Source organism: Linepithema humile, chromosome 1 (genome assembly GCF_040581485.1).
Source record: "Linepithema humile isolate Giens D197 chromosome 1, Lhum_UNIL_v1.0, whole genome shotgun sequence".
NCBI lineage: Eukaryota > Metazoa > Arthropoda > Insecta > Hymenoptera > Formicidae > Linepithema > Linepithema humile.
The window spans coordinates 44114999-44140151 of NC_090128.1; the positions used below are offsets into that span (position 1 = coordinate 44114999).

General features: G+C 38.8%; 2 protein-coding genes across 3 annotated transcripts in view; both read right to left on the bottom strand.

The window, feature by feature from the left end:
- Positions 1-1867: 1867 nt before the first annotated feature.
- mRpL16 (mitochondrial ribosomal protein L16) lies at positions 1868-3352 on the bottom strand. The gene is made up of 6 exons (XM_012377312.2): positions 3097-3352; positions 2931-2999; positions 2703-2860; positions 2489-2620; positions 2301-2411; positions 1868-2129 (listed from the first exon to the last, which is right to left on the bottom strand). The coding sequence occupies exons 1-6, from the start codon at positions 3137-3139 to the stop codon at positions 1914-1916; spliced, it is 729 nt and encodes a 242-aa protein (XP_012232735.1). The 5' UTR covers positions 3140-3352; the 3' UTR covers positions 1868-1913.
- Positions 3353-3899: 547 nt separating this feature from the next.
- The window catches only part of dtn (transmembrane protein 132C dtn), a 102913-nt gene continuing 81659 nt past the window's right edge, over positions 3900-25153 (bottom strand). The window contains exons 4-10 of one of the 2 annotated variants that reach the window (XM_012377281.2): positions 19492-19765; positions 15837-15980; positions 13622-14512; positions 12823-13261; positions 11481-11917; positions 10762-11045; positions 3900-10547 (exon numbers count right to left, since the gene is read on the bottom strand). In XM_012377281.2, coding sequence (XP_012232704.2) covers positions 9836-10547; positions 10762-11045; positions 11481-11917; positions 12823-13261; positions 13622-14512; positions 15837-15980; positions 19492-19765 — 3181 coding nt within the window. In that variant the 3' untranslated portion in view covers positions 3900-9835. The remainder of the gene's footprint in view (positions 10548-10761; positions 11046-11480; positions 11918-12822; positions 13262-13621; positions 14513-15836; positions 15981-19491; positions 19766-25153) is intronic. The other variant, XM_067347186.1, reaches the window with a different exon arrangement.

Consider the following 25153-nt stretch of genomic DNA (forward strand, 5'->3'; position numbering starts at 1 on the left):
AGTTTTTACTAATAGTAAGCTATTTATATTGTTTGATTATTAAACCAATTACAATCAATAATTTAAATAAAACAACTGAAACATGCATTTACTGAATAATCGTAAAGCACTTGAAGAACAATACTCATTGTTTTGTGTATATTAAGGTGAAATCTATTATAATTAAAGGATAGAACAATAATGCAAATCATATTCCAAATAAAATACATCCAATTGCATTTTTTGTGGATAACAATTAATGTTTTTTCACAATAAAGTAATTTGACTTAGAAATATTAATTGCCTATAATTAAATATAATAATTGCCTACATACATATGTACGTACTTATGCACGTTACATAAGCAAATGATTCTGACTTCTTAAATTTGTACCATACAGTTACTTACTGATTGAACTACTAAACAATAATAAATATTTAAAAGAATAGCATTACTCTTATATTTGGTACAAAAAGAATAGAGAAAAATTATTCATTAAAGAATTTTAGTAACAATGCATAAAACTTCAAGCTGTTTGTTATGCTGACTCATATTTTATTTCCCCCCTCCTTTCTTTTATAAATATAGAAAAATTATTAATAGAAGGAAAACACTGCTGTTAAAAAAGAACATACCCTCCATTGTGTGCTCAACACACTTGTAATACATAGCATAAATGAATAAATTACGATTTACAAAAATGCAAGCGAGTTTGTTGTATTTTTGCTTATAAATAATTCTTAAAAAAGAAAAATATTTTTCAAATAGTCTTTTCTGTGTGTCTGCAGGTAAACGTATGTAAAGCAAATATAATTTTATTTGTTATATTGATGAATCATAAAGATATTGGAGTATAAAGAACTCCGTAACACTGCATAGTTTATAACATTATGTTTAGAATAATCACATACATTTATATATATCCATATAAATTTACAAAAAATAATGCACAGATGTATGAGACTGAAAAATCAATGTTTCATGTTATATTTTATATATAAAAGTTTTACGAAGTTGGAGGGGTATTTGTTTTTCTTGACAATATTACACCTTTGCTCTGAAGATCTTTCCTAGCTTCTTCTATTTGCTAAAAACAAAAATGACAATAATAATATTAGATGATAATAGTGTTAGAGAACAAAAATATTTTGATAAAAAAAAGAAAAGATACTAACTTTTTGGAGTTCAACAGCTGCGCTTTCACATGTATTAAAAGTGAATACTCTGTACAAAACGACGGTAACCGTGTACAAACCAAACAAGACTAAGGAAGCAATCGGAAGGGAAAGTATAGTTTTATGCCATTCCTTGACAAAGGTAGAGTTGCTTGTAATCACAGCAAACCATATACCAGAAATCACAGTAAAACAGAATAGCCATTCTAGTAGTTTTGTCATCTGAAATTATAATATATTTTTTAATAATACTATTTCTTATCTAATTATATTATCGTGAAATAAAATATGCTTATTGAAATAATTAATGTTTTAAAAATATATTACAAATCACATTTTATATACACAGTATACATATATAAAATAAAGTTCTATATAAATAATATTTGAATTTTATGTATTATAACAAGATATTTAAAAGTAATACGTTTTTATACATACCTTCCCAATCTTAACCTCAAGAATCTTTGAACGTACATACCAATGTTAGTATATGCACAAGTTCAACCCAACTTTCTTGACGTGGTGGCGCTAATTTCAAAAGACAAATACAATATTATAGTTAAAGTTTTAGAAATATTAATTTTCGATCTCCAAAAATGTAAATCCACTATTGATAGAAATAAATATAGAAAAATTTATAGAAAAAACGTTTTTTAAAAAAGTTTGGATAAATTATTTATGTATTTCACAAAGAGAAAATAAAAAACGCTTTAGTTTATGATAATGTTTATCTTTTATATATAACATATACATATTTACAAGTATTTATTAAACCATAATTTATCAACTGGTGATATCCATTTCCAGCAACCAAGCATGTTATTTTGAACCATGTACTTCCACGTCCACAAATGCTGATTGTTTTCTTCCATCCATTTCTCTTTAGCTGCTTTTTTATCTAATATTTCTTGACTTACGGCTTCGGCCTTGAATGGTAATTGTTTCGCTATTTGAGTCAATATTTTCTTGACCTAAAAAAAGAATTTTGTATATTAAGATCCTGTCATGTTTTTGTCTATTCAATAGTTGTCAAAAAAACTTGAAAGCATATTATACATATGAATATCTTAAAAATGATATATTACTATTATAAAAACTACTGTGCTTTGAGAAATGAAAGACATAGTACATTATTGAGATACCTCAAAAAATTCACAATGACCACCAACTTCTACAATGACACGTCCTGCTTTGATAGGAGTTGCATAGTGATCAATAGAACCTTTACCGCCGCCCATACGTTGTCCTTGCCCCTACATTACAAACCAATAATTATTATTAAAAAAAAATTATATTTTATTTTATATTCAATCAATTATATTTATCAAACCTTTTTTGTAACTGGTTGCCATGGTGCATCCACACGCCAAATGCTGAACATTGTTTGTTGATTGAGTTTTTTGTTAAGTGTTAAACGTATCATCTCAAAGTGACCATATTTTAATCTACCTCCTCCTGTAGCCTGTGGCAATTCAAGAAAATAATGCACATTTATGTAATAACTTTTATGTAACTAAACGCAATACAGTTTTATGCAGACTTACAATAATACCGTATTGTCTATACAGAAGAGAATTGTGCACTTCCTCTGGGCCTCGCATATATCTGATTCGCTTTTGCATTTTGGGAGGACGTAAGCTTTGTGGATATTGCGGAACTTTTTCCACTATCTTGAGTTTTCGTCGCTCAGGATATTCAATATCTGATAATTACAACTTCAAATTATTTGATATCTTGTACATTTATGATAAAAAAATTATACATATGCTTACCACCGAATTTTATTGGTGGAGGAAAACATTTTAAACCAGCTACTGATGTTACCGATGTAGAGTGCCATGCTATAAAAATAATAACATGTCAGAAAATCAAGAGTAAACAAAGAGTTATTATATTAATATAATTCATTTTCTTAAATATGTAATACTGAAAACTTACTGGAAAGTAAAATTCGCTCTGCGATCCTGGATGCTAACATCATGTTTAGGTTATGAAAGTATGGCTTTTAGATTAAAATTATATCTACAATATAAAAGAATCGTAAATGATTCTGAGTAAACAAAGAAATTGTTTCAACTATTCTAATTATTTTGTAAGATGTTTATGACAAAATTTATAAGCAAGTAAATACAATTGAAAATTTCTCCATTTTTAAACACCTTGTACAAGTTAGTAAGGTTAGGTTCTTTTCATCTCGATATTATTATCGATATTACATACTGAATCATTTTCCACTGTATATGAATTATATCTACTGACTACTTATATCATGATTTTTGTGAATTTACTTTTGTTAAACTATGGTAAAATCTTTACGAATTAAATGACTAGAAATATATAATCAACAATAGACATCACTGTTTTTTAAAAACACTAGATAATAAATATTTAAATTAATTTCTTTAATAAATAATAATTATATTAATGAAACAAAATTTCTATATTGATTATATTTGTTTCTATAACAGAAATAATATAATTATGTAACTAAAACAATATTACTATATGTTAATAAGATGTATTATTTACATAATTATTCACATTGATGTATTTGAATATTTTATTGTAGTTATATCAAAACATAAATAAAAAATATTATTTGCAACATTAATATTGCCTTAGAAGAAATTAAAATAAAAAAAAAAGTTAATTTTTGAATAGGATTAATAAAAAATTGGTACTTTAGATACAGAATATTTCAGAAGTTGCGTATTTTTTGAACTAATATAAACAACATAATGTACACACATCGAGTGATAATTTATTTTTTGTATACTATATATAAAAAATTAATTACAAAGTTAAACAAAAATTCTACTTTTATGCTGTAATTATAATTATACATCTCTTAAATTTATTTCACGAATTAGTTTGTATTAATATCATCTTTTTCTTTTATAAATTCTAGCACAAAACAAACAAATCGAGAAAGTATATCGCTAAACATTAGTCAGTTATAACTGATATGAACGAGAATACAGGTCAGAGTTTGAGGAAAAAGGACTTAGTGATACGAGAAGCTCGATATGTTACAATTACATTTTTATATATCTTTGATGACGGTTTGATGGTAACAACAGGTAAATACTACATATTGTACATTGAGTAGGCGATAGTCGTATCTTATTGTTATAATTAGCATTTCGGCGGCGCACGCCAACATTAATGGTCGATAATGACAACGACCACGGCCACGGCGACGATAAGACAACAGCAACGACGACGTCAATGACGTATAATGTCTTCAGGATACATGTGAGTGACGCGACGATGGCAATGGCAATAGCAGCAGCAGCAACAATTCCAGTAACAATAACAGCAACAGCAACGATGTCAATAATATAATAATAGTAGTACAAGTAATAATAGTAATAGCATAGCAATAGACATGATAATAATACTTTCAATAATGAGAGAGGAATTATTTCATAATTCCGGACTCGACGTTTTAGAGACGCTATTTTTCCAACGCTTTGATAAATTTGTGACTGCAACTTTGTTAGAATAAGTTTTATAAAGTACAAAATTCTATCTGTACAACAAAGGAAAGAGGAAATAAGATTAAGAGTGTCTTCTCTTTGTTCGAAAGAAATACCGTGTTGTTTTTAAGATAAAATGTAAACGTTGAAAAACCGTCTTTGTGCGCCATCCGACATCATGAAATGATTCCGATATTCTGTGCTGATATAATGCTTCCGACAGTATAAATGAACAAGATGTTCTCGAGCTTTTGGAATCAGGGAGAGTGTATTATCGCTTGATATAAACAAAATCTTGTACTTTGTTTTTCGCCTTATCGGGATAATGAAACCATCGACAAATCTCCATACATCAATCATCTTTTATCAGAGTCGTCTAACTCGAAGAACACTTGTGTCATCGGATATTGTCGTATACGCGATCACCATTGCCATCGTCGGCGTCGATTTGCTAACAACGTCGCTCGAACGTCGTCGTTGCGAGCGCAGTTAGTAATTGCTAATTACGGCTTCTGTTCGCTTTCCTTCATTCTTTCTTCAGTACCGCGTTTTATCACACTTATTGTAAATAGAGCGACATAGTGTCTGAGGAATGTGTGCGGATGCAGAGTCAGCGATGCGTTGCGATGAATCTATTATATTTCTAGTGGGTAAGAACTCAGAAAAGAGGGGACTGGAGGGCAGATGCAACGAGCACGTCCACTATCATATATTATATTGGTTGTGGACAGGAATTTTCGCATAGAATCGGATAAATCGTGGGAAATATATCGGATAGAGGAGGGATCTTCGTGAGAAGATTACCAATGATTCCCGAGTGATCTAGCATTGATCATTGTGAAGCCATACATCTTTTTGTGCTCTTAGTATTGCTAGTATTTGTACGGTTGATAAACATCCTTAAGACATACATTACAGCAATAAATTTATTTTTTGAAAAATTGTCTAATAAATCAAATACGATAAAGAGGGAAAAAAGATAGATGACAAAAGAGATGAATAAAATAATGAATGACTATATGAGAGGCTGTAAATCTTATGAGATTTACTGTAAAACCACAAAAATCAAAAGTCGGGAATCACTGGATGACATTGATATACTCCGATGCTTTAATTTGCGACAAGCATTTTGACACTACAAAAGCGCGATATCATTCATCTGGATGATGTGAAACGAGAAGCGCGTATGTACACGAGACTTCATTCAATATATATGTGTATATTATGTGTGTGCGTGTATATATGATGTATGTATATACCACACGATGATTATTATACAAGCCACTGACTCCGATCGTTCTTACAATTAGTAGGACTAAGTAAACGCTATGGCATCATGATAATCACTGAAGATGTCCTTATATCAAATTCGTTAAATAATAGTTACAAATTACAGATTAGCGTAGCGCTGTTTCGCTTGATATTCGGATATGATCGATTCATACGCCGTGTTCATCGATGAGTCTCGCTTCTTCGTCCATTTTGAAAGAAAAGAAATAGCACGGAATTCACATTCTTTGTCGTTATTAACAAAAAAAATAATCTTCCTACTTTTTGTCGTTTCCATTTTTCTGCAAGATAAAACTGTTTAATCTTTGTGGACATATCTTATGCATTTTTTTCCTTTTGCAATTCTAAAAATGTCTGGATAGATAATGCGTTTTCGCCATTATGCCAGTTAAGAGTTGATTGTATGTACATCAAGCTTAACGCATCGACGGTGACCGCGGGGCAATCGAAAGATACATATTATCATCAAATGAAGGCAACGTACATCGCACTTCACATTAATTAATATTATATATATATATATATCTATATATATTATAATATATAATTACGCTATAAGACTAGATTCTCGGCGGGGTACTCTTACGTTGTTTCCGATTCTTCTTCAATGTTTACGCAACCGTGTCACAATGTTCGTTTCACTGTGTGTTTTACGACAACGAGGCGCACGTCGCTTATTCGTTCGCCAAACACCGTTCGCCGCCGATGGATCACTATTGTTCCACGCGATGTGCTAATACACAACTTACAGAGTTACATACATACTTAGACACGTAGTCCTTAGATGCGTACACAGTTATAGATTTCCTGGTTTGGAGTAGATTGATCACTTCACGCCCAGGTTGTCTTTGCCTCGTATTTCTTGATCGTGATTTCGCGGTGATCAAGTTTTATTCATGGAAAACAATGAGCGAGTTCGTAACTACTCTAGTCGACCAGGAAGAACGGATGGGATTTTTTTTTCTTTCCCCTTCTTTCTCCACGCTGTTACGAGTACGAGTAAAAGCATGTATAAACTATGCAAACACACTTTGCTAATTATCGCTTGCGAAGGAATTGTTTTGTAAAAAAGTATCTTTAGATTTTAAAATTATATTCAATAGTTGTGATTATATTCGATAGTTACGCATTTCTAATAGGTTTATACGAATAAAAAATAAAAGTGGAATAAATTATAGGACTAAAAATAGAATTTACATGGAATATAGGATATGTTTTTGCTTCGTGCTTTTGTTTTCAAACAAGGATTGTTCTTTGCTAGGAAAAAATATGTGCTTTATTTTTATTCGTATAAACCAATACTTTTCGTTACTGATTGATTAATGAGTATTAAAAAGAGAATGCTCGGTGAATTGATGATAAATCTTTGAAGAGTAATGTTCACTTAGTTTACACACACTATAGTTAACGTATCGACTACATGGTTTTTTTTTTGTATCTAGGTACAAACGTGAATATATGATGAAATTATGCTTGTACAATAATACATGTATTTTTCGAAATAGCACCTAAGGTATGTATGAAACGGATATTAAAAATTTCGAAACATATTCTTGGTTCTTCGAATATTGCCAAACTTGAAATATTAATGCAAGTAACAGGTCAATAGTTGTAAATAAATTAGAAATTGAAGAAATATATTACTAAGAAGAGTAGGATAGTTTCCTCACATCGTCACATCGACACAGAACGTCTCGACCAACTTCAATATTCCGAATAATATTTTTTTTATGATAAATATACAATTATACACCTGATATGGCAAATATATATATACATGTTATGTTACCTTATCTCGTAGCAGATATAGTACCTAGATACAAATTTTTAAAGCAAAAACGCGCTTAATTAAGACACCGTATCTCGATACCGTACCGAAGTACGCGTCAATACGTATATGTTATATTCAATTATTAGTACCCCCTTAGATACTTTACGATATATTGATCTCGCTAACGATGTCACACACGCGTGTGGACGTACTCATGATGAAAATACGCGCAGCGATTTTCGGCATAATAAAAATTGTTGATCGCAATACGCATATATATACGCGACGTACCCAAAAAGATTCGTGGAATACGAGCCTCAGGTGAGAAGTGGAGTCCTTTCGAGAGACTTCATTCGCGAGAGGAGGGCAAATCAAAAGCGATATCAGAGAGCAGTGCTCGAGCATTGTAGTGTGCATAATGTATACACGTATTTTGCCGTCGACGTTGTCTCGTTCGATTCGACGTGTTCCCGTCAAACGACGCGCGGAACGATTTGCAATTCTCTATTAGCCATACACAAATGTAACTTTAAATCTGTAAGTCCATAATTAACATGCGCTATCGCGTATATATATAATATATATATGTACACAGTCTTACAAAGCAAAATTTACAAACATTACGACGTACGGTCGATTGAATAAATGTCTCCTCCGATGCGACCGGTTCAGGAAACAAACATACACGCCGTCATATTTTAATCGCGCGTCGCAAATCGACTTCGACTGGTTGATTGACAGTCCATTATTCAACGAATTTATCGTTGACAGTATCGACATATTGACGTGATATGAGTATTAAAGATCAAATATCGATAGAAGAGAAGCAGAAAAAGATGTGATAGTACATTTTTCTTTTTATGCACGTAACGTAAAAATCAAATGTAAAAATTTTTGATATCTGAAATAAATTTCAGAATAACGTCTCTTCGGAAACTCGACGGGAAAGATGTGGAAAATCCGCGAAAGTCGTACGAAGATGGCACAGGTGGAAAATCTTCCGCGATATATTGTACACGCGTTGTCGAAGACGTGCGCGATTAAAATACGAAACCAAGTGGTGATGCTCGTCTCTTGTAATCCGACGAAGAGAGGAATCGTGATAGCGGAGGAAGGACTTGAGCGAGAGATCAGGATGGCGCAGGGCAGTGAAGATCGACAAGGATCCTACACAAAACGAAGGGAAGCTCGCAACGAGAAACGGAATGTCGAAACGTTGTGTGACGCTTTCGCCATCGAGCGAGCAATCTACCTACCCCACTGGCCACCGACAGTCAGTTTTTTTTTTTTTTTTTGAAGCCTCTGGCGTGTACGAGCAGTACTCCGACTATTTATTACGTCAGCAAGTTTTCGCAATTGCAATACTTGAATAATACTTTCTAAAGTAAACCGCGTCACGATAAATTAAATCTATTAACATTATCAGTTCAGTGGAGACAAAGTTTAAAGCTATTTAAGAAGAGTAATGAAAATTTTGAAATAGAAATATCAGAAATGTCAGTCAGCAAAAAAGAAAAAGAAACGTCATAATTGATAATAATTTGTAAAAACGGTAAAAAGTGTAGTAGAAATATGCATTCTCGCGTGAGACTATAATATAAAACATTGATATGATACATAATTTCATCTTATTATCGCGTATTATATTTTATATATGATTATTTATGTATTGATGCGATAAAACAGGAACATGTCGCGACAAATTAAATCGTAATTCAGGAACTTTCACCCGTTGCGTCCGAAAACTGTTGGCGGTCGTAATAAATTATCAAGAGACTGTATGAATTATGTACGAAAGAGTTATTTCTTTCGTAATTTCGTTAATACGAGCGTATATATGTGTATGCATATGTGTTCATGTTTGCGCGTTATTCTTGATGTGCTGCTAGGAAGCTGACTAGATTATAGTCTATAATACGAAACATCCGGGGCATCGTCGTCCTTGTAGCGAAAAACTTCGTTCGTAGCGGGAGCGAGCTGTCACTTATTCTCGACATAGAATTCTCAAGATAGAAAGCGAAAAAGCTCGACGAAGTAATCAGCGCGACGCTTCGCGCTGTGTCTACTAGCGAGGCTCCCGGTGTTCCGTATCGACGTTGACTACTTTTCGACCTTCAAAGAGGTCGAACGGCCCTACCTAGGCATTCGACTCTTTCAAATTGTCGAAGTACTGCATGATCTGGTTGTAGTCCATGCCCAGATTGAGATCGTCGAGCGCCACCGATTCCTCCTGATCCTGGGTGGAGGACGAGGCGGAAGAAGAGCTGGAAGAGGAGGAGGTGGAAGAGCCGGATGGCGACGAGGAAGGCGGAGACGTGGTGGTGGACGAGGCCGCACCGCCGGTAGGAGTGGACGAATTCACGGTGGAGACAACAGCGGACGTGGAAAACGACGAGTACATCGGATTACCCACTATGGTCGCTCTCTTGATCTCTCGGGATCTTCCGGCGTCCTTCGCGGCGTGCCTATTGTCGTCGTGATTTACCAATTCCACGAATTCCTCCTCCTCGCCGTTCTGTTTGTTCGCGTTGTCCATTCTGGTTTTCCCGTGCGCTTTGACTATGTGGTGGTTCGATTGCTGCGGTAATTTGTTGCCGTGTCGATGATTGTTTCCGTGATGACTGCCGCTGCCACCGCTCGACGTTCTGTGCCGATGCTTCCGCGGTGGTTCCGGTAGTCGCACAGTCACCCCTGTATTCCTGTGCGGCGGCACCGGCGGCTTGTAGTCCTCGTTGTTGCCGTTGCTCGTGTTGTTCGTGCCGATTGTCGTCGTCGTCGTTGTGGTCACCGTCGTGGACATCGCGGCTGGCACTCCATGCGGCGGTAACGGCGGAGGGATATCATCGTTACTGCAAAGAAGTTTCGCGATGCTAATTATGTATGATTACGAGGCTACCGTTATAAGCAATATTATTCCGTTAAAGTCGTGAAAAGAGTGAAAATAAGTTGCGGCAACAATTTCTCTTTTGTACACGGTTTTCTTCCTCGCTGAAAAACAAGCAATCTGCGGAAATTGAATTCTCTGCACAAGGAAGGAGAAATATAACGTTCAGTCATAATTACTCGTTCCGCGCGGTGATCATTGCCGGAGCCATCGACGTCGCCGTCGACGCCGTCGTAGAGGTGGGTGGTATCACCGCGGACGGCTTGACCGCGGACTTGGCCGCGAAACTATTTCGCGCTACTCTGTCCCTCTTGCAATAAGTCGTGGTGTCGATGGCACTGCTACCGCCGCTTGGCCGTTGATTGGCAGACGGTAATTCGATGTGGTTTGGATTGTCGAAACATGTGCCCAGTTCGGTCTCGGGTTCACCTTCACCGGCCAGCGGATTACTTGTTACGCGCACCTGTAAACGCAAACCGAGTTTCCAATCAGACCGATCCGATAAAATCCCGCTTGTTTTGATTCAACACTATTTCAGTTGTATGCGCGCGCGTTGAAAGATATTTATAGCATCGAATCTAATCGAGAACACGAGTCCACGAGTTCAATCCTAGATATATTTGCTGAATTGCTATCAGTATTACATTGTATTTACTGAAATTGGCTTTTCATTATTATTTCACATCAATAATTCTCTATATTCGATACTTGACAATCGTAGTTTGAACAAAGTATGGACGATCGTTTGAGAAATTAATAAAACATCAACTTTTCCTCATATTATTGTATATTATTTCCACTATCACTATCTAAACTACTGAGATGTGACAGACTCAATAGATAGTTATCGATTTGCATAATCGTTAACGAATTATCGTGTTGGCCGACGTATATGTACCTGTTGCGGACCGCAGGCAGCTCGTTCCAGAGTCGCTCTACCCAGCCATACCCAGTCGTGTGCGTTGGTGGTCGATTCACGCGGTGGTCTTCTGCCGGACGCCAGCTGGTTCGCAGCGGCGCGCGCCCTCGCGCCCGCTCCGGAGAGCACCGGTATGGCCGCGCCGTTGAGCGGTGAGTCCGGTGGCTGCGGCTTGAATTTGCTGGCGTACACCACGCAGGAGACGACAAAGACAACGATCGCGAAGCAGAACGCCGCGAGCAGCACGTACATCCCGATCTCGAGCGGACTCATGCGCGCCCCGACGCCATGGTGACGCACGCCGACGCCGCCCATACCCCCTGAAGACATGCCATTAGCTATAGCCGTGCGATGCTGCCGTGCCTGCACCAAAGGCTCGTGCTTGTGCCCGTCTTTCTCGTCTTTCAGCGGTAACCCTTTGCACAGAAAAAACAAAGAGAGAGAAAGAGAGAGAGAGGACAGAGTGAGACAGGGTGTTTGTGCTGAGTTAGAGAGCCGCCGAGAATTCTTTTCTCCTTAATCCCGCTAGCTAGACGGCGGCTAGACATGCTACCAGGCATGCGAAAGTCGAGAGGATGCTGAACGTGCGTTTGCATTTTCAGCGCGACAATCAGGCACAGTGTACTGCAACTTGGCACTATACTATAATGCATAATAATGTGGCGCTTACATTAAAATATTACTTGGAAATGAGAGCAAGAAGGTTCGTATCTAAATAGATCTTTTAAAGTGTTCAACCGCAGTTTTTTTAACACTAGCACTATCAAGTAGAATGCGTTTTGAGCTATGTATTGATATCGAAATATACGTAGCGTTTTTTAATCCCCTTTTCTCACATTTCGAATTCAGAATCTTAACGTCACGTTGGAACGAGAAAAGTTCGAGTTAATCGCTTGATTAAATAGATCATTTTTCGTAACTCATTCAAGAGATTTCTATGGCAGCAGATAGTTCGAGTCAAATAAAAAAGATCGTAAAGTATTTCAACGATCTGTATTCTATTCAATAACGAGCGCGTTGCATCACAAATTATTCTTAGACGAAGATACATTTGACATTCAGCACAAGGAGAGGAAAACTATCGGTTACGGAGGGCTGGGCGCGGGGAGAAGCCACGCATAAACAGGCAGGCGAAACTTTTTACGGAGTACAAGCCAAATGGTCTTGCAAAGAAAGTTACCGCTAAGAAACTTGCGGAACAAAGTGCACGCCGTGCGCTACCGTAGCAGTTGCAAAACGTAGAAAAGAACGGAAAAAGAGGGCGTAACGTGAAAGAAGCGAGAGAGACAGAGAGCCGCAAAGGGGAACAGAGTCTATTTACCGATGAGAATGTCATGCAGATCAGGTGCCATTTCGCCTCGCTTGAAGTTACGTTCTTTGTGATGGTGGGAGCCAACAGTGCCACCGCCGTCGTTTTGCACGAACTCTGGTCGATTGGGCACTTCGCTCGAAGCGAAATCCACCTCGACGTTGGCCGACGCGCTCGCCAATGCGGTAATTGCCGTCCTCTGGGAGCTTTTGCTCGAACGTCTGCCGGACAATCGGCAGGAGTCGGCCAGCTGCAGACTGACGCGCAGTAAGTCGCCGCGGCCCTCGCCGACCGCAATGACGCGAGGATGGTGCGAGGCGACCATCGGCGCGAACGCCACAACTTCCGGATCCAGACTCTCCACCAACAAGTGATAATCGCTCACAGCGATTTCTCTCAGGGGTGTACGTGTGCCGTCTGAGAACTCTACGTCGATGTCCAGCAGGCCTTCCTGTTAATTTAATAAACGCAACGGTCATTTCAAGTTTACAGAGCTTAAGTTAAAGCAATTTTGTTTCAATCTCTGGAAATTCAATTTTTCTAGAATGAAAATTTAGTGAAATAACGAATTCTAACATCTTCAATTCTCTGAAATATTCTCCTTTATATTTATCCCCCCCCCAAAAAAAAATTAATTAACATTGAATAGAATAAAAGAAAATAAATATTTTTATTAATTGATTTATTTAATCAGATTTGATTTATCAGCGATCAAAATTTTATTTTAACGAATTGTGACATTCCTCTTCTCAAAATATGTTTATTTTTGAGATTTTCATAAAAGAACGAACAATCACTAATTTACTCATACCTGATATTGTGCAGTCAGTCTCCTCGTAACCGATGTCTCGGCGACGTATCCATTCTCGATTGCCGTGTCGGGACTGATGCTGAGCTGAAGTCCGGACACCACCCGGACGGACAGACGCGTCACGGACACGCGATCATTACCGACCCTGATTTCCTTCGCGCCGATGACCCGACCGGTGATCGGGGAAAGCACCTGCACCTCCGTGCGACCGACTCCGCGTCCCTGGACCAGCCTACCCTGGAGAAGCGTGGCTATTCTGGGGTCGGAGACACGCAGCATGCCGGCCACGAGGTCGGTGACGCGTAGCCAAGTGCGACGATTGACGAAGTGCGAAACTCTGCCCGAATCGTGATCGGTCGCCAGGAATCGCGCGTGCACCTCGACGGGAGTCTGCTGGAAGCGCAACCTACAATTCGCCGGCGACAGATTACGATCGATAGAGTTGATCGTGTCCCATCCGTGATCGTTTCCGTTCGTTCGGTATCGCTCCTCGTGCTCGTCCTCCTCGAGGAGGGCGTCCGAGTCGTCCACGTCCATCGAGGTGTCGTCTATCGAGTCCTCGAGCTCAACGGCGCTCCTCTTCTTCGCTCGCGCGGTCACCGGCGATTCCGATGACGTCTCCTTCGCGACGGACGTTTGCTCCTCGGCTTTCGTCATGTTCAGCAGGCTACGCTTGCTCTTGGCGCCCGTTACGTGCTCTTCCGGTACCTTCCAGGCCTTTATCTGGCTCAACCGAGTGTCACCGACGCTCACTTCCAGCGGGAACTCGGGCATCCACACGGTAAATCTCGCCAGACCGGTGTATGTGCCGTATTTAACGAGAACTGACGCGTTGCTGGAACCTCTAATCTCCGAGCCGTCCACGTATACGCTACTACACGAGGACGATACCTGTGAATTTACGAGCGACAACGGTAAGATAATTAAATGAATCTCGACTCTAGATTATAATTTAATTTATGCAATATTGGCAGTCTTCAAACGCGCCAATTAATCCGTCGATTATACCAGTGCTCGGAATTAGTCTGAACATTTCAGCCGATTTCCGTGGTATACGCCTCCTTTCCTCTCCTTACCGCGCGCGCCGCAGCCGCTAGGGCCAGCGCCGCCGAGCGTTAGGAGCGACACTATCTGATTATGAGTGGGTTCTTTTCCCTATTTATTAAAATTTTAAAAAATGTATTAAAATTTATTAAAAATAAATTTTTTATTTTTAAATTTATTAAGTGGAAATATTTCAATAGATTTCCACGTCACCCATGAGATACTAATGCTGACGCGTTTTTTTTTAAATGGTTTCCCCCGTAGACCTATTCCACTAAAGATAAAAATAAATTCTTAATTTAAAAAAAAATATATATGTAAAAGAGATTTTCTTAATTAGATTTTCTTAGCCTTTTATGAGAATGAACAATTGATGCAATAATGTAGATAAAAACCACTTTTTGAAAAACGTGTTAGTATTAGTACCTCATGGGTGACGTAGAAATCTATTGAAATATTTCCACTTAATAAATTTAAAAAAAAATTTATTTTTAATAAATTTTAATAAATTTTTTTAAATTTTAATAAATAGGGAGAAGAATCTACTCATAGAACCTAATCAGATAGTGTCGCTCCTAACGCTCGGCGGCGCTGGCCCTAGCGGCTGCGGCGCGCGCGGTAAGGAGAGGAAAGGAGGCGTATACCACGGAAATCGGCTGAAATGTTCAGACTAATTCCGAGCACTGGATTATACGATTGGCGTTTAATGGCTTGAAAACTCGTGCATCATATATTTTTTTCCAATCCAAACTTTTTTGCGCTTTTTCAACATTTCTCTAAATGGAGGCACATATTTTATTGACGCGTCGTTGTAGCGTGCACATTTAACGGCTGACGAGAATGTAGTTCCAATTAAAGAAACGTTCGTAGAGAAAATATTGGAAAATACGACTTTGTAAATAGATATTACGAATCACAACTCGCACTTTAAAATTTATAATTCCTCATGCTTTGCATTCTTGTCATAATTATCCATGCGTAAAGTTATATTAAATAAGGTATATCGCATCCGGTATAGAATATATATAAAATTCTAAAAGTTTTTACGCGAGACATGAAGATAAAAGAAAGCCGGCGATTTCTATAGCGGCGTATAATACTGAGATTTCTCCCATTGAGCCCGAAGAGTCTCGATAAGCGCTGAAGGTCTGAAAATTCAGAGGACAATTACCTTGAGAACACTCTCGTCTTCGGAATGACAGGACGACTGCAGCGTGACATCGGCTACCGTGCCGGCTTGACTCACGATGAAAACCTTCATCCCTTGCGATACCTGACGTCCCGTCAGCACCGCCGTATTCATCACCTCCCAGTTCTGAAGTGAAGTACAAAACATTTTCTCGCGTTAGAGGCAAACTCATATCTCAAACTCCAATTCCAATTTTTAATAGTATATCATGGAAATTTGCATATATTTCAATATATGCATCTCTATAACTTTCATTGATAGAGCCATTATCCATTATTCATAACTGTTATCCATTCTGTTTTCAGTTTCGTCTCCCTTTTGCCGCCGCAAAACAAAAGACGCGGTAAGCGATATTGAAAAATGTGAAAATACAACACTCAAGAAATATGAATCGGATAGAAAAAAAATATACAATAGAATATTCCGAAAAATATTGAATTTATTACCCAAGGTATATAAATGCGCCTAAAGTAAAAATAAAGCGAGGTGTGAAGTCTAAGAAAGAATCAATTTTTGTTAAAACTCCGTTTTTCTGTATACAATTCGAAATTAATTGCCGTAATCGTTTTTCCATTATTTTACAGAAAAGAGAAAAAGATAGAGACGGAAGAAGACTACATTCTGTTTCAACGACTTTTTATTTCTCTGTCTAGAACGGAAGGAGCATGAGTTTTTGACTCACTTCGCAAAAACCGGAACTTCGAAGCTGCCGAAGAAAGCTTTGGTCATAACTCAAAATCCTTTCCGCACAGGCCAACGATCATCTTCTCTAATGGAGCATTAAAAGTTTTTTATCACATTGAAAGTCCCTTTTTTGCGAAGCGATGCCTTTTTCGAAACGACTGTCTGATGTTTTAACACTGTAAAATAGCAAAGAGCCCAAAAGCAGCTCATACACGTGAAACTACAGATTTGCGTAGTCTCGTCTGACATGTGGCTACTTTGCTGAAGACACGCTCACCGCGATGTTACACGTATACACGCGAAAATTACTTTCAGCGTTTACGCTCACATACACGCAACGCGCGCTCGTGTACTTTCCACTAGTTCGTCAATGGGGAGAGCTTTCGCAAAGGGTTGGCAAGGGTTGGTCGGTTGGTCGGTTCAGTAAGCCATTTTCAAGCTGGCTTCCGTCCGTACAGACTGCCGGCCTTTGGAAGGAACATCAAACGACTCGGATATTGCAACGAGGGAATTTAAATCTCTGATGCCGTACGCAGTTGCTATATACCTCTCCTGGCGCCTAGTGTATGAACCAGCCGATTACTGTATCGCTGGCACGGATGAGTAGGTTCTTAGAATGGTGAAATTGGTGGATATATAGTTTCTTCCCTTTCTTTCATCAAATATATTCTTGCAGTGCGCCGCGATTCGCGCGAGTATTTACGCGAGGAAACAATTGCGCACGCTGTTGCAGTGCAATTAATTTGTTCTGTACAGGGAAATGCATAAATAAGTCAGATTAAACAAAGCTACAATAATTTAAATAACGTTAATATTAATTGATACTAAATTTTGCGAATACATTTTGGTGCTAATATCTAGCTGCAGCACTTTAAACCACTTTATCTTGTTACGAGTCGTGTGAGTCACAAGTCGTTATAATGTTATAAATCAGTTTTATTTTCAGATATTAAATCGCTTTCTGAACCCCTCATTCTTCTTATTATTTCAACAGATTAAGTCGCTGCAAGATTATTTTAACACTGCAATTTGAATATACAATGCTGAATTCTTGATGCATGAATCGAGCGTACAATCCGCCACTTCCGAGATCGTAAAATTATTTTTTGATATATGTATGAATGAAGCATGCAGTCGCTTCCCACGCAGACGCTTCCGAGATTGCGAAATTATTTTCCGAGTCTGTTCCGAAGGAAGGCAGAAAATATTCTCAACGTATAATTTGCGATATTTCGCCGAACGGAAGGGACAGACGGGGAGGGGATGTGGAAAGGTAGGGATTTTACATTTACGTTACGTGAAATATGAACAATGCACGGGCTATTACGTTGATAAATTTCAGCGAAGAAAACAAGCGCGCGTGTCGGAGGTCGCTAATTGATAAATTAGATAATTAATTCGTTTACATATCCCTTTGAAGGCGCCGCGCGCGCTCGCGGGAAGTTGTCGGAAACTCGGCGTGCGCTTCTTGATTATCCTTACTCTAATTGCCGCTCCTTCCGCGCGCGAAACTACGAGTAAAGTTTTTAATTAAACGAGACCCCGCGCGATATCTTTTCTCGACGTTCTCGATCCCTGCGTTATCCATCACAACCTCGAGAAATCAAATTTTAAGATATAACTCATCGACGGCACCGAAAACATTTCAAATTCGTTGAAAGAATATCATTTGCCAATAAAAGAAATTATATTTAACGATCGAACTTTGTTATCCACCCTTCGCGGTTCCGTAATTTTCAATGGAAATGTTTCTCTGGGCAATTAAAATCTGAAGAGAAATTAATATGTCACGCTTTACACGCTTCACGTGATTGGTACCGTCGGGGGAGGGGGGGGGGGAGGGGAGGGGATGCGTCGAGACCACTCGGTGTGCAGTAATCGAAAATTTCATTACAATCCGTTGTTACGGCAGCTGCGTCACTGCCGTTATCGAAATGGGAGTACGCAGCTCGGGCGATCGGCTACGCGGTATCGACGGAATTTTGGCCACGGCTAGAAATATCGCCGTTATGGTGAACGTGCGGGCGCGGTAAAGCTGAAGGGAAAAGCGCGTCAGAGAGCTTGTTCGCCCTGGGAGCCAAAGAGGGAAAAGCATTATCCTTTGTCGGTCCTCTCTCCTTCTGGCGCTTTTTCCTTTTTCTCATCCACGTCTCCTTTCCTTTCTCTTTCTCTTTCTCTCTCGGCGTCTCGATGCTCGCGAAGACCGTAGATTGGCCGACCGAGTGGAAACAGATTCTCGTGCGGCGAGGTGATCGATATACGACTGTATTGATCGCGCTCGTCGCGTTCGAGTTAGCTCTTTTCCGAGGGATTTTCACCGACGAAGCGCGACGGGAACGAAAAGCATCGCGATGAAAATAACCATAACCGAAAGAGGAAAGCTGAAATCTGACCAAAGTCTCAAAAATCCTTCAACTACTTTTCCTGTAACGTCTTAAAGTTCCTGATCCGCCGCTGCAGTCAAGGTGTAGATTATGACGTCAGAAGCGTAGAAACATTCGGATATTCTTCTTGCAGTATATGTCCGAATAAACGAGCTTTTTGCGTCACAATTATTCGCGTGTGATAGGAAAGGTCCGATGAAAAATCGTATGAGAGATTTTTTAAATTTTCTTTCCCGAATAAATGGCGCGATAAAAGCATGTATTATGATCTCCGAAACTTATATTGTAGATAGCTTTAATTTTCAACCGCTAAAGAAAAAATAATCTTTAGATTATTCTTTAATTAGAAAATTACTATTTAATGTATAGACCCGCGCGTAAGCTATACATTGACATTCTAAATACGATATAAACTTAAAAATTTATTCGAAAATCTATTCGAAAATCTAATTCTGTTTAGATTTTTATGTAACATTGGCGATAAAAGAAAGAAAGACGGCTTCATTTTAAGATAACGTACATCACTGAGCAGAATTAACATTTATATCGCTGCAGGAATCATGTATTACCTTCGAGATCGGAAGCACTGCCTGTATATCATCCTTCTGTATCTCGAGTCGCGCCTGCAGCTTTCGCTTCTCGACATGATGATGATGATGGTGCTGCAGCTGGCGAAACTGCGTTCGCTCCTGCAACTGATCGACGCCCGTCAACTGCGAACCGTTCTCCATCTCGCCCTCAAGCGCATAATGTACGGTCCACACAATCCTGCCGCCATCCCAGCTTCCGCCCATGCCCTCTTCACTGGCCTCCAGCAACATCGTCATTATTTCCTCCGCGGACCTGAAACGAGAAGCAAAAGACTGTGAAATATCTGCATTATTCGCGCGTCTGCAAGAGACACGAGCTTTATTTTTCAAAAGAAAAGAGAAGAAGTTTCTTTCTTTCTTTTTTTTTTTGTACAAAAAGAAATCTTTGATAAAAATTTCGCAATTAAATTTTAGCAGAGATTATGAAAAACAATATAAAAATAATTACTGAGCTTATGACAAAATGACGAATGCAAACAAAGGTCTGTAGAATGTAGATCTCATTCATCGGACGGTTCAAAGATGCCGAGAAAAATATGCGTGTACACGTTTCCGCCATGAGCGCGGATAAACGTTCGTTTATTCGCTCGCTCATGCTTGCGCGAGTCTAAATACACCTTTAAACGATTGATGCCATTTCCTCGCGAGGAGATTCGCGAGAACGAGCGCCGGAATTAAAAGGAATGAACACTCCTACTTGTTAGCTGGCTGTTAAGCGGCAAACAGAAAAATGTACATAGTTGTGAGAACTCGACGATGTCCCTCGCCGTGCGAGGGTATTTATCTCAATGCACGCTAAAAGCATTTCTTTAAAACATCTTTACTTTTTCTGTTCGGTTACACGCGATCCCACACGGCTCATTCATATTTCACGACGATCAGCGGACGACGTCGCATTAAAATTGCCGTAAAAATGAACAATTTCCGCGGGAATTGTAAATTAAACCGTAATTAAATATTCATAGTTATGTAAATGTGATTACGCTCCTCAGGATCTGCAAATTTATCGAATATAGTTAACCATTATTAAGTGCCAACAAGACTTTTTTTCTACGTAACATAGTCTCACGCCAAATTATACGCGGCAAAAAGGTACACGTCACCCTAATCCATAAATTCGGCGCGCTGGTTAATAGCTGTTTCGCGTTTTTATGCTACCCTCTCGAAAGGGGTAATTTTCATAATTAAATGATGTTATCTTGCAAATCACCCGAGATAAATAATTCCAGACTTGTCGCAAACAATCTCAGTTTTCAAATAAAGCTTGCTTTTCGCGATGTTCGAAAATATCGACATATCAAGCCGTATCAATTACATCTCAAGTGATCGTAATTTAGTCGAAGTCGATCGGCGATGTAGCCAGGTGTTTAGTGACCTACATAGAGCGATACTATTACTGGTCAGCTGATTAGCCGATCGTAGTAACGTTGTTACGTAACATTATAGGTACACGCGCTCAACATGAGACACGCGCATCGTGTTTCTACTCTGTAAAAAAACATGTGAATTTTCGTTGTTGTCATTTTTCTACAATTCTGATTGTCTATCTCGACGCGCGTTACTTTGTCCTATCAAACGATTGTTACTGCGAAAGTTACATACTTTGACAGTTTATATCTTAAGAAAGTTAACAGTGTATTTCATTTTAAAGAAAAACCAAACGACGTACGTTTTTTTGCTTAAACAGTTTCGTTAATTTTTACACATAATTTATACGGTTTGCGGTTAGTGCAGTTTTTTTTTAATTTAATAGAAAATATTCAGTGTCTTTTTTTTAATCTTGATATTTCAAATTCTTTGTTTAAATCCTTTCTGGACTCTGTCAATGACGCAATTCTACTGCTTTAACATAAATGCTGGCTCAAAATGCGGTTTAATTAATTATTTTTGAATTATTCTACACTTTACATTATTTTATTTGATATAGATAATATATTACTTTTGATGAGATGTTATTATTATACATACTTGGCATGAGATGTGTCGCGTGTTTCGATAATTGTTAGCCAGGTTGGTGGACGTATCAATATTTATATTCAAATGGAAAATTATGCGTCTTCTTCCGTCCTCTTTTATACTATTCAGTTACACACGTCCAGTCACTTCAAACGGACACAATGTCACTAAATATTGTAACTAAAAAGCATATATGGCAATATTATGTAAAACTGCCGAATTTTGAAGCACAGTGCAAGTTAAATATAATCACATAAAAGTTGAACCCTTCAAAATACATATAGCAATACAGCATACAAAAATTTGGAAATATGAAAAAGAGAGAAAACTAATATGGCCATGGATGGGTATTTCATAAGTTATATTCAATGTATTATTTGTGATGCAAATATTCTATCTACATCCGAATCTCTAGAAAATCATTTGAGTTTGCATTCTGAAAAACGACGAGAGAATCATATACTGTACAGTTGGCCAAAGAAATATTGGATACAAAGAAATGATTTTGAGGTGGTAGTATTTGTAACAACAACTTATCTCTTTCTGTTAACATTCATCTGGATTTTCATATAAAAAAAGACACATTTGGACAAATTGAAAAATACGCAAGAAACACACAACACAATTAATTCGTCAGAACGCGTTTCATCACTTGAAACGGACGCAATATCTATGTTACTAAAAGATTTTTAATCTCGAAGAAAAATATCGATGTTTGTGTGGATTGTCAAGAATATATTTTAAATATTTCAACTTATTGGCGTGAAATGCATTATTTGTGACGAGGACGTTTTATTTTTATCTAAAAGTTTAGAAGATCACTTATACTCGCATTCTAAAGAACAATTTCGGATTTTTCCAATAAATGTTTATGTTTTTTATCAAATGAAGCGCTGTTTGATTAAACACTCGTTTGTTGTAGTTGTAATCAAGTTTTGTTCGTGTTACGATTTCTTAAGCGTGCTATGTAAGAATGAATAACATTATTTATCGGAAAATTCCATGTGACTTATTACACAACTCAATATAAAAAAAAAAAATGAATATAACGACAGCAGAAAGACGAAACTTCTGTGCATTGCTGTAGGTGCCAATGCTCTTATCATGACGAATATGAAACGGCGATTGTAAAAAGATCGTATCCGATAATTATATGTAGAATACTTATTTATAACTCGTAAATAATATTCATATTAGCTTGAATTCGATTTGAAAAGGAAATCATAAATTATGTCTTATCGAGATTCTTATCTGGTTGCAAAAATATCCAGCTATTTATAAATTAATCAATGCTTACACAAACTTATTCGGCAGGCGTGATACAAACGTCATGCGATACAAACTATGTACTCAATTTTGTTGCTGTCTATTCGATATTCTTATTTCTAGCGGTGAAGAGTCAGCGCATGTTCATCGGCGCTGACTCTTTTCCACGGAAAAAAAGTTAAAATCCTGCCGATGTGACGAGTGACGATGTTAGTTTAATTTGCAGAATGCGAAAACTTATTAATAGCTTTTACTTTTAAGCAATATTTTCTTATTTCCACAACGTAGAAGAGAAAAGGACAGCTGTGCGGGGGTGGGTTAGTCGCTTATTACAACTTATCGAGATTCTTATCTCATCGCGGCGAAGGGAGCGACGTTATTTCAAAAGTAATTATTCCGCAGCCTCAAGTTACCTGCCTAGTTACGAGGAGTAGCAGTATCACATGCATCGGCTTGATCTCGTTGCGACGACCGTCGTCGTTCGTTGGTGGCGCGCGTCGTGTAGAATCTCGATAAGCGGTACTCCCGAAGTCAACCCTTCTTATCGCCGCTATCGATCTATGTTGCGTGCGTGCCGGGCTGGCGTTACTCCCGGCTCGCGATCGATGATCTACGACCGAGGCGTCGAGTAAATCGTCGATTTTGCGGAAGCGCCCGGCGGAGCCGGCGTCGAAGTCGACGCGGAATCAAAGCGGACCATCGGCGGCGGGTTAACAATGATAACGAGAATCACGCCCATCCGCATTTTTCCGTCTTTCCTCTCCACTCTCTCCCGTCCCCGCCCTTCCACCGATCTCAGCGCGCATCGATGTTGCTATGTCAGCTGCAGCGCTTTTGCCCCGTTTTTTTCTCTTTATCAGCGACGACGGTATTTAAGGCGACCATCCCGCCCACTGTCGGGAGTGCCGATCGCCTTTTCGAGTTGCGAGATCAGTTATGCATCGCAGCGCGCTATTTTTCCTCGGGATTACGCTCGCGTTGCTCGCAAGTACGCGTGTCACCCAAGCGTATCCCACGCAAGAAGATGCTCAAGAGCGGAATGATGTGTTGATTGTACCGACGACGGGACCGTTTATCGACGACGGAGGTGTCGTGGGCGAAAAGAACAGCGACAGTTTATCGTACAGCAAAGAAAAAGATACAAAGAGAAAGATAGAAGAAGATGAACGAACAAAAAAGGAGGTGTACGTCGATGACAAATGGAAATCTCTGGCGGAGATCTCCGAGGAGGAGATACACCAATCTCAGCGCGTGAGGCGGGCAGCAAAGCGAAAGAGGAAGGACAATAATGATGATGATGATGATGATGATGATGATAATGATAATAACAATGACGACAGTAGCAGCAGCAGCAGCAGTTCTTCCGATGACGACGACGATGACAACGATAATAAAAAAAGCAAGAAACAGCGCAGAAAATCGAAAAAAAATGATGACGACGATGACGACGACGACGATGATGATCGTAAGAAGAGTAAAAAGCATCAAGGGAAATCGAAGAAGAATGACGACGACGATGACGATGATGACAACAATTGTGATGACGACGACGACGACGACGATGATGATAACGATGATGACGATTCATCTTCGTCTTCTTCCTCATCCTCGGAAGAGGACAAGAAGAAGCGAGGAAAAAGAGAGATAAAAGACGATAATACATCGGAAAGCAAGACGTCCGAAGAGAAGAACGATCCGAAGAATCGACTTATTAGGACGATTGGGGATACATCGGAAAGCAAGACGTCCGAGGAGAAGAACGATCCGAAGAATCGATTTATTCGTGCAGTGGGGGATACTTCCAAAAGCTCATCCAAAGAGGAGAATAAACCGAAGAATCGACTTAGCAGAGGGGTCAAGGTTAGTGTGGAAAGCGGATCGTCTGAAGAAAAGAACAAGCCAAACAACTTGCGATTTATCCGCGCAGTTGGGGGGGATGCTTCCCCGGAAAGTGATTCGTCCGAAGAGAAGAACAAACCGAAGAACCGATTTGTCAGAGCGATCAGAGATGCTTTAGACGAGAGTAAATCATCGTCGGAAGAGAACAAACTGAAAACTCGATTCGTCCGATCAATCGATGATGCCGGGGAAAAAAGTCAATTGTCCTTCAAAGAAAGATTCAGACCGAAATATCGTCTGGGTTGGACGTCCAATGATCTCACGAGTAAATTGTCATTTGAAAAAACAGCCGAAGCTCCTTTCCTTATCGGCGCTTACGAAGTTGATGCCATCCAACCGTACCTTACTGCAGAACAAACCGACAAAGCGCACAATCGAGTGACTCGATCGAAGGATGACGAGAAGAAAAAGAAGAAGAAAAGGAAGAACAATTCAAAGAAGAAGCATCATTGCACGCCCAAGGCGACTACTGTGAAAGCAGATACCTTGAATCAAACGACACTACCAGCGGACCAGCGTC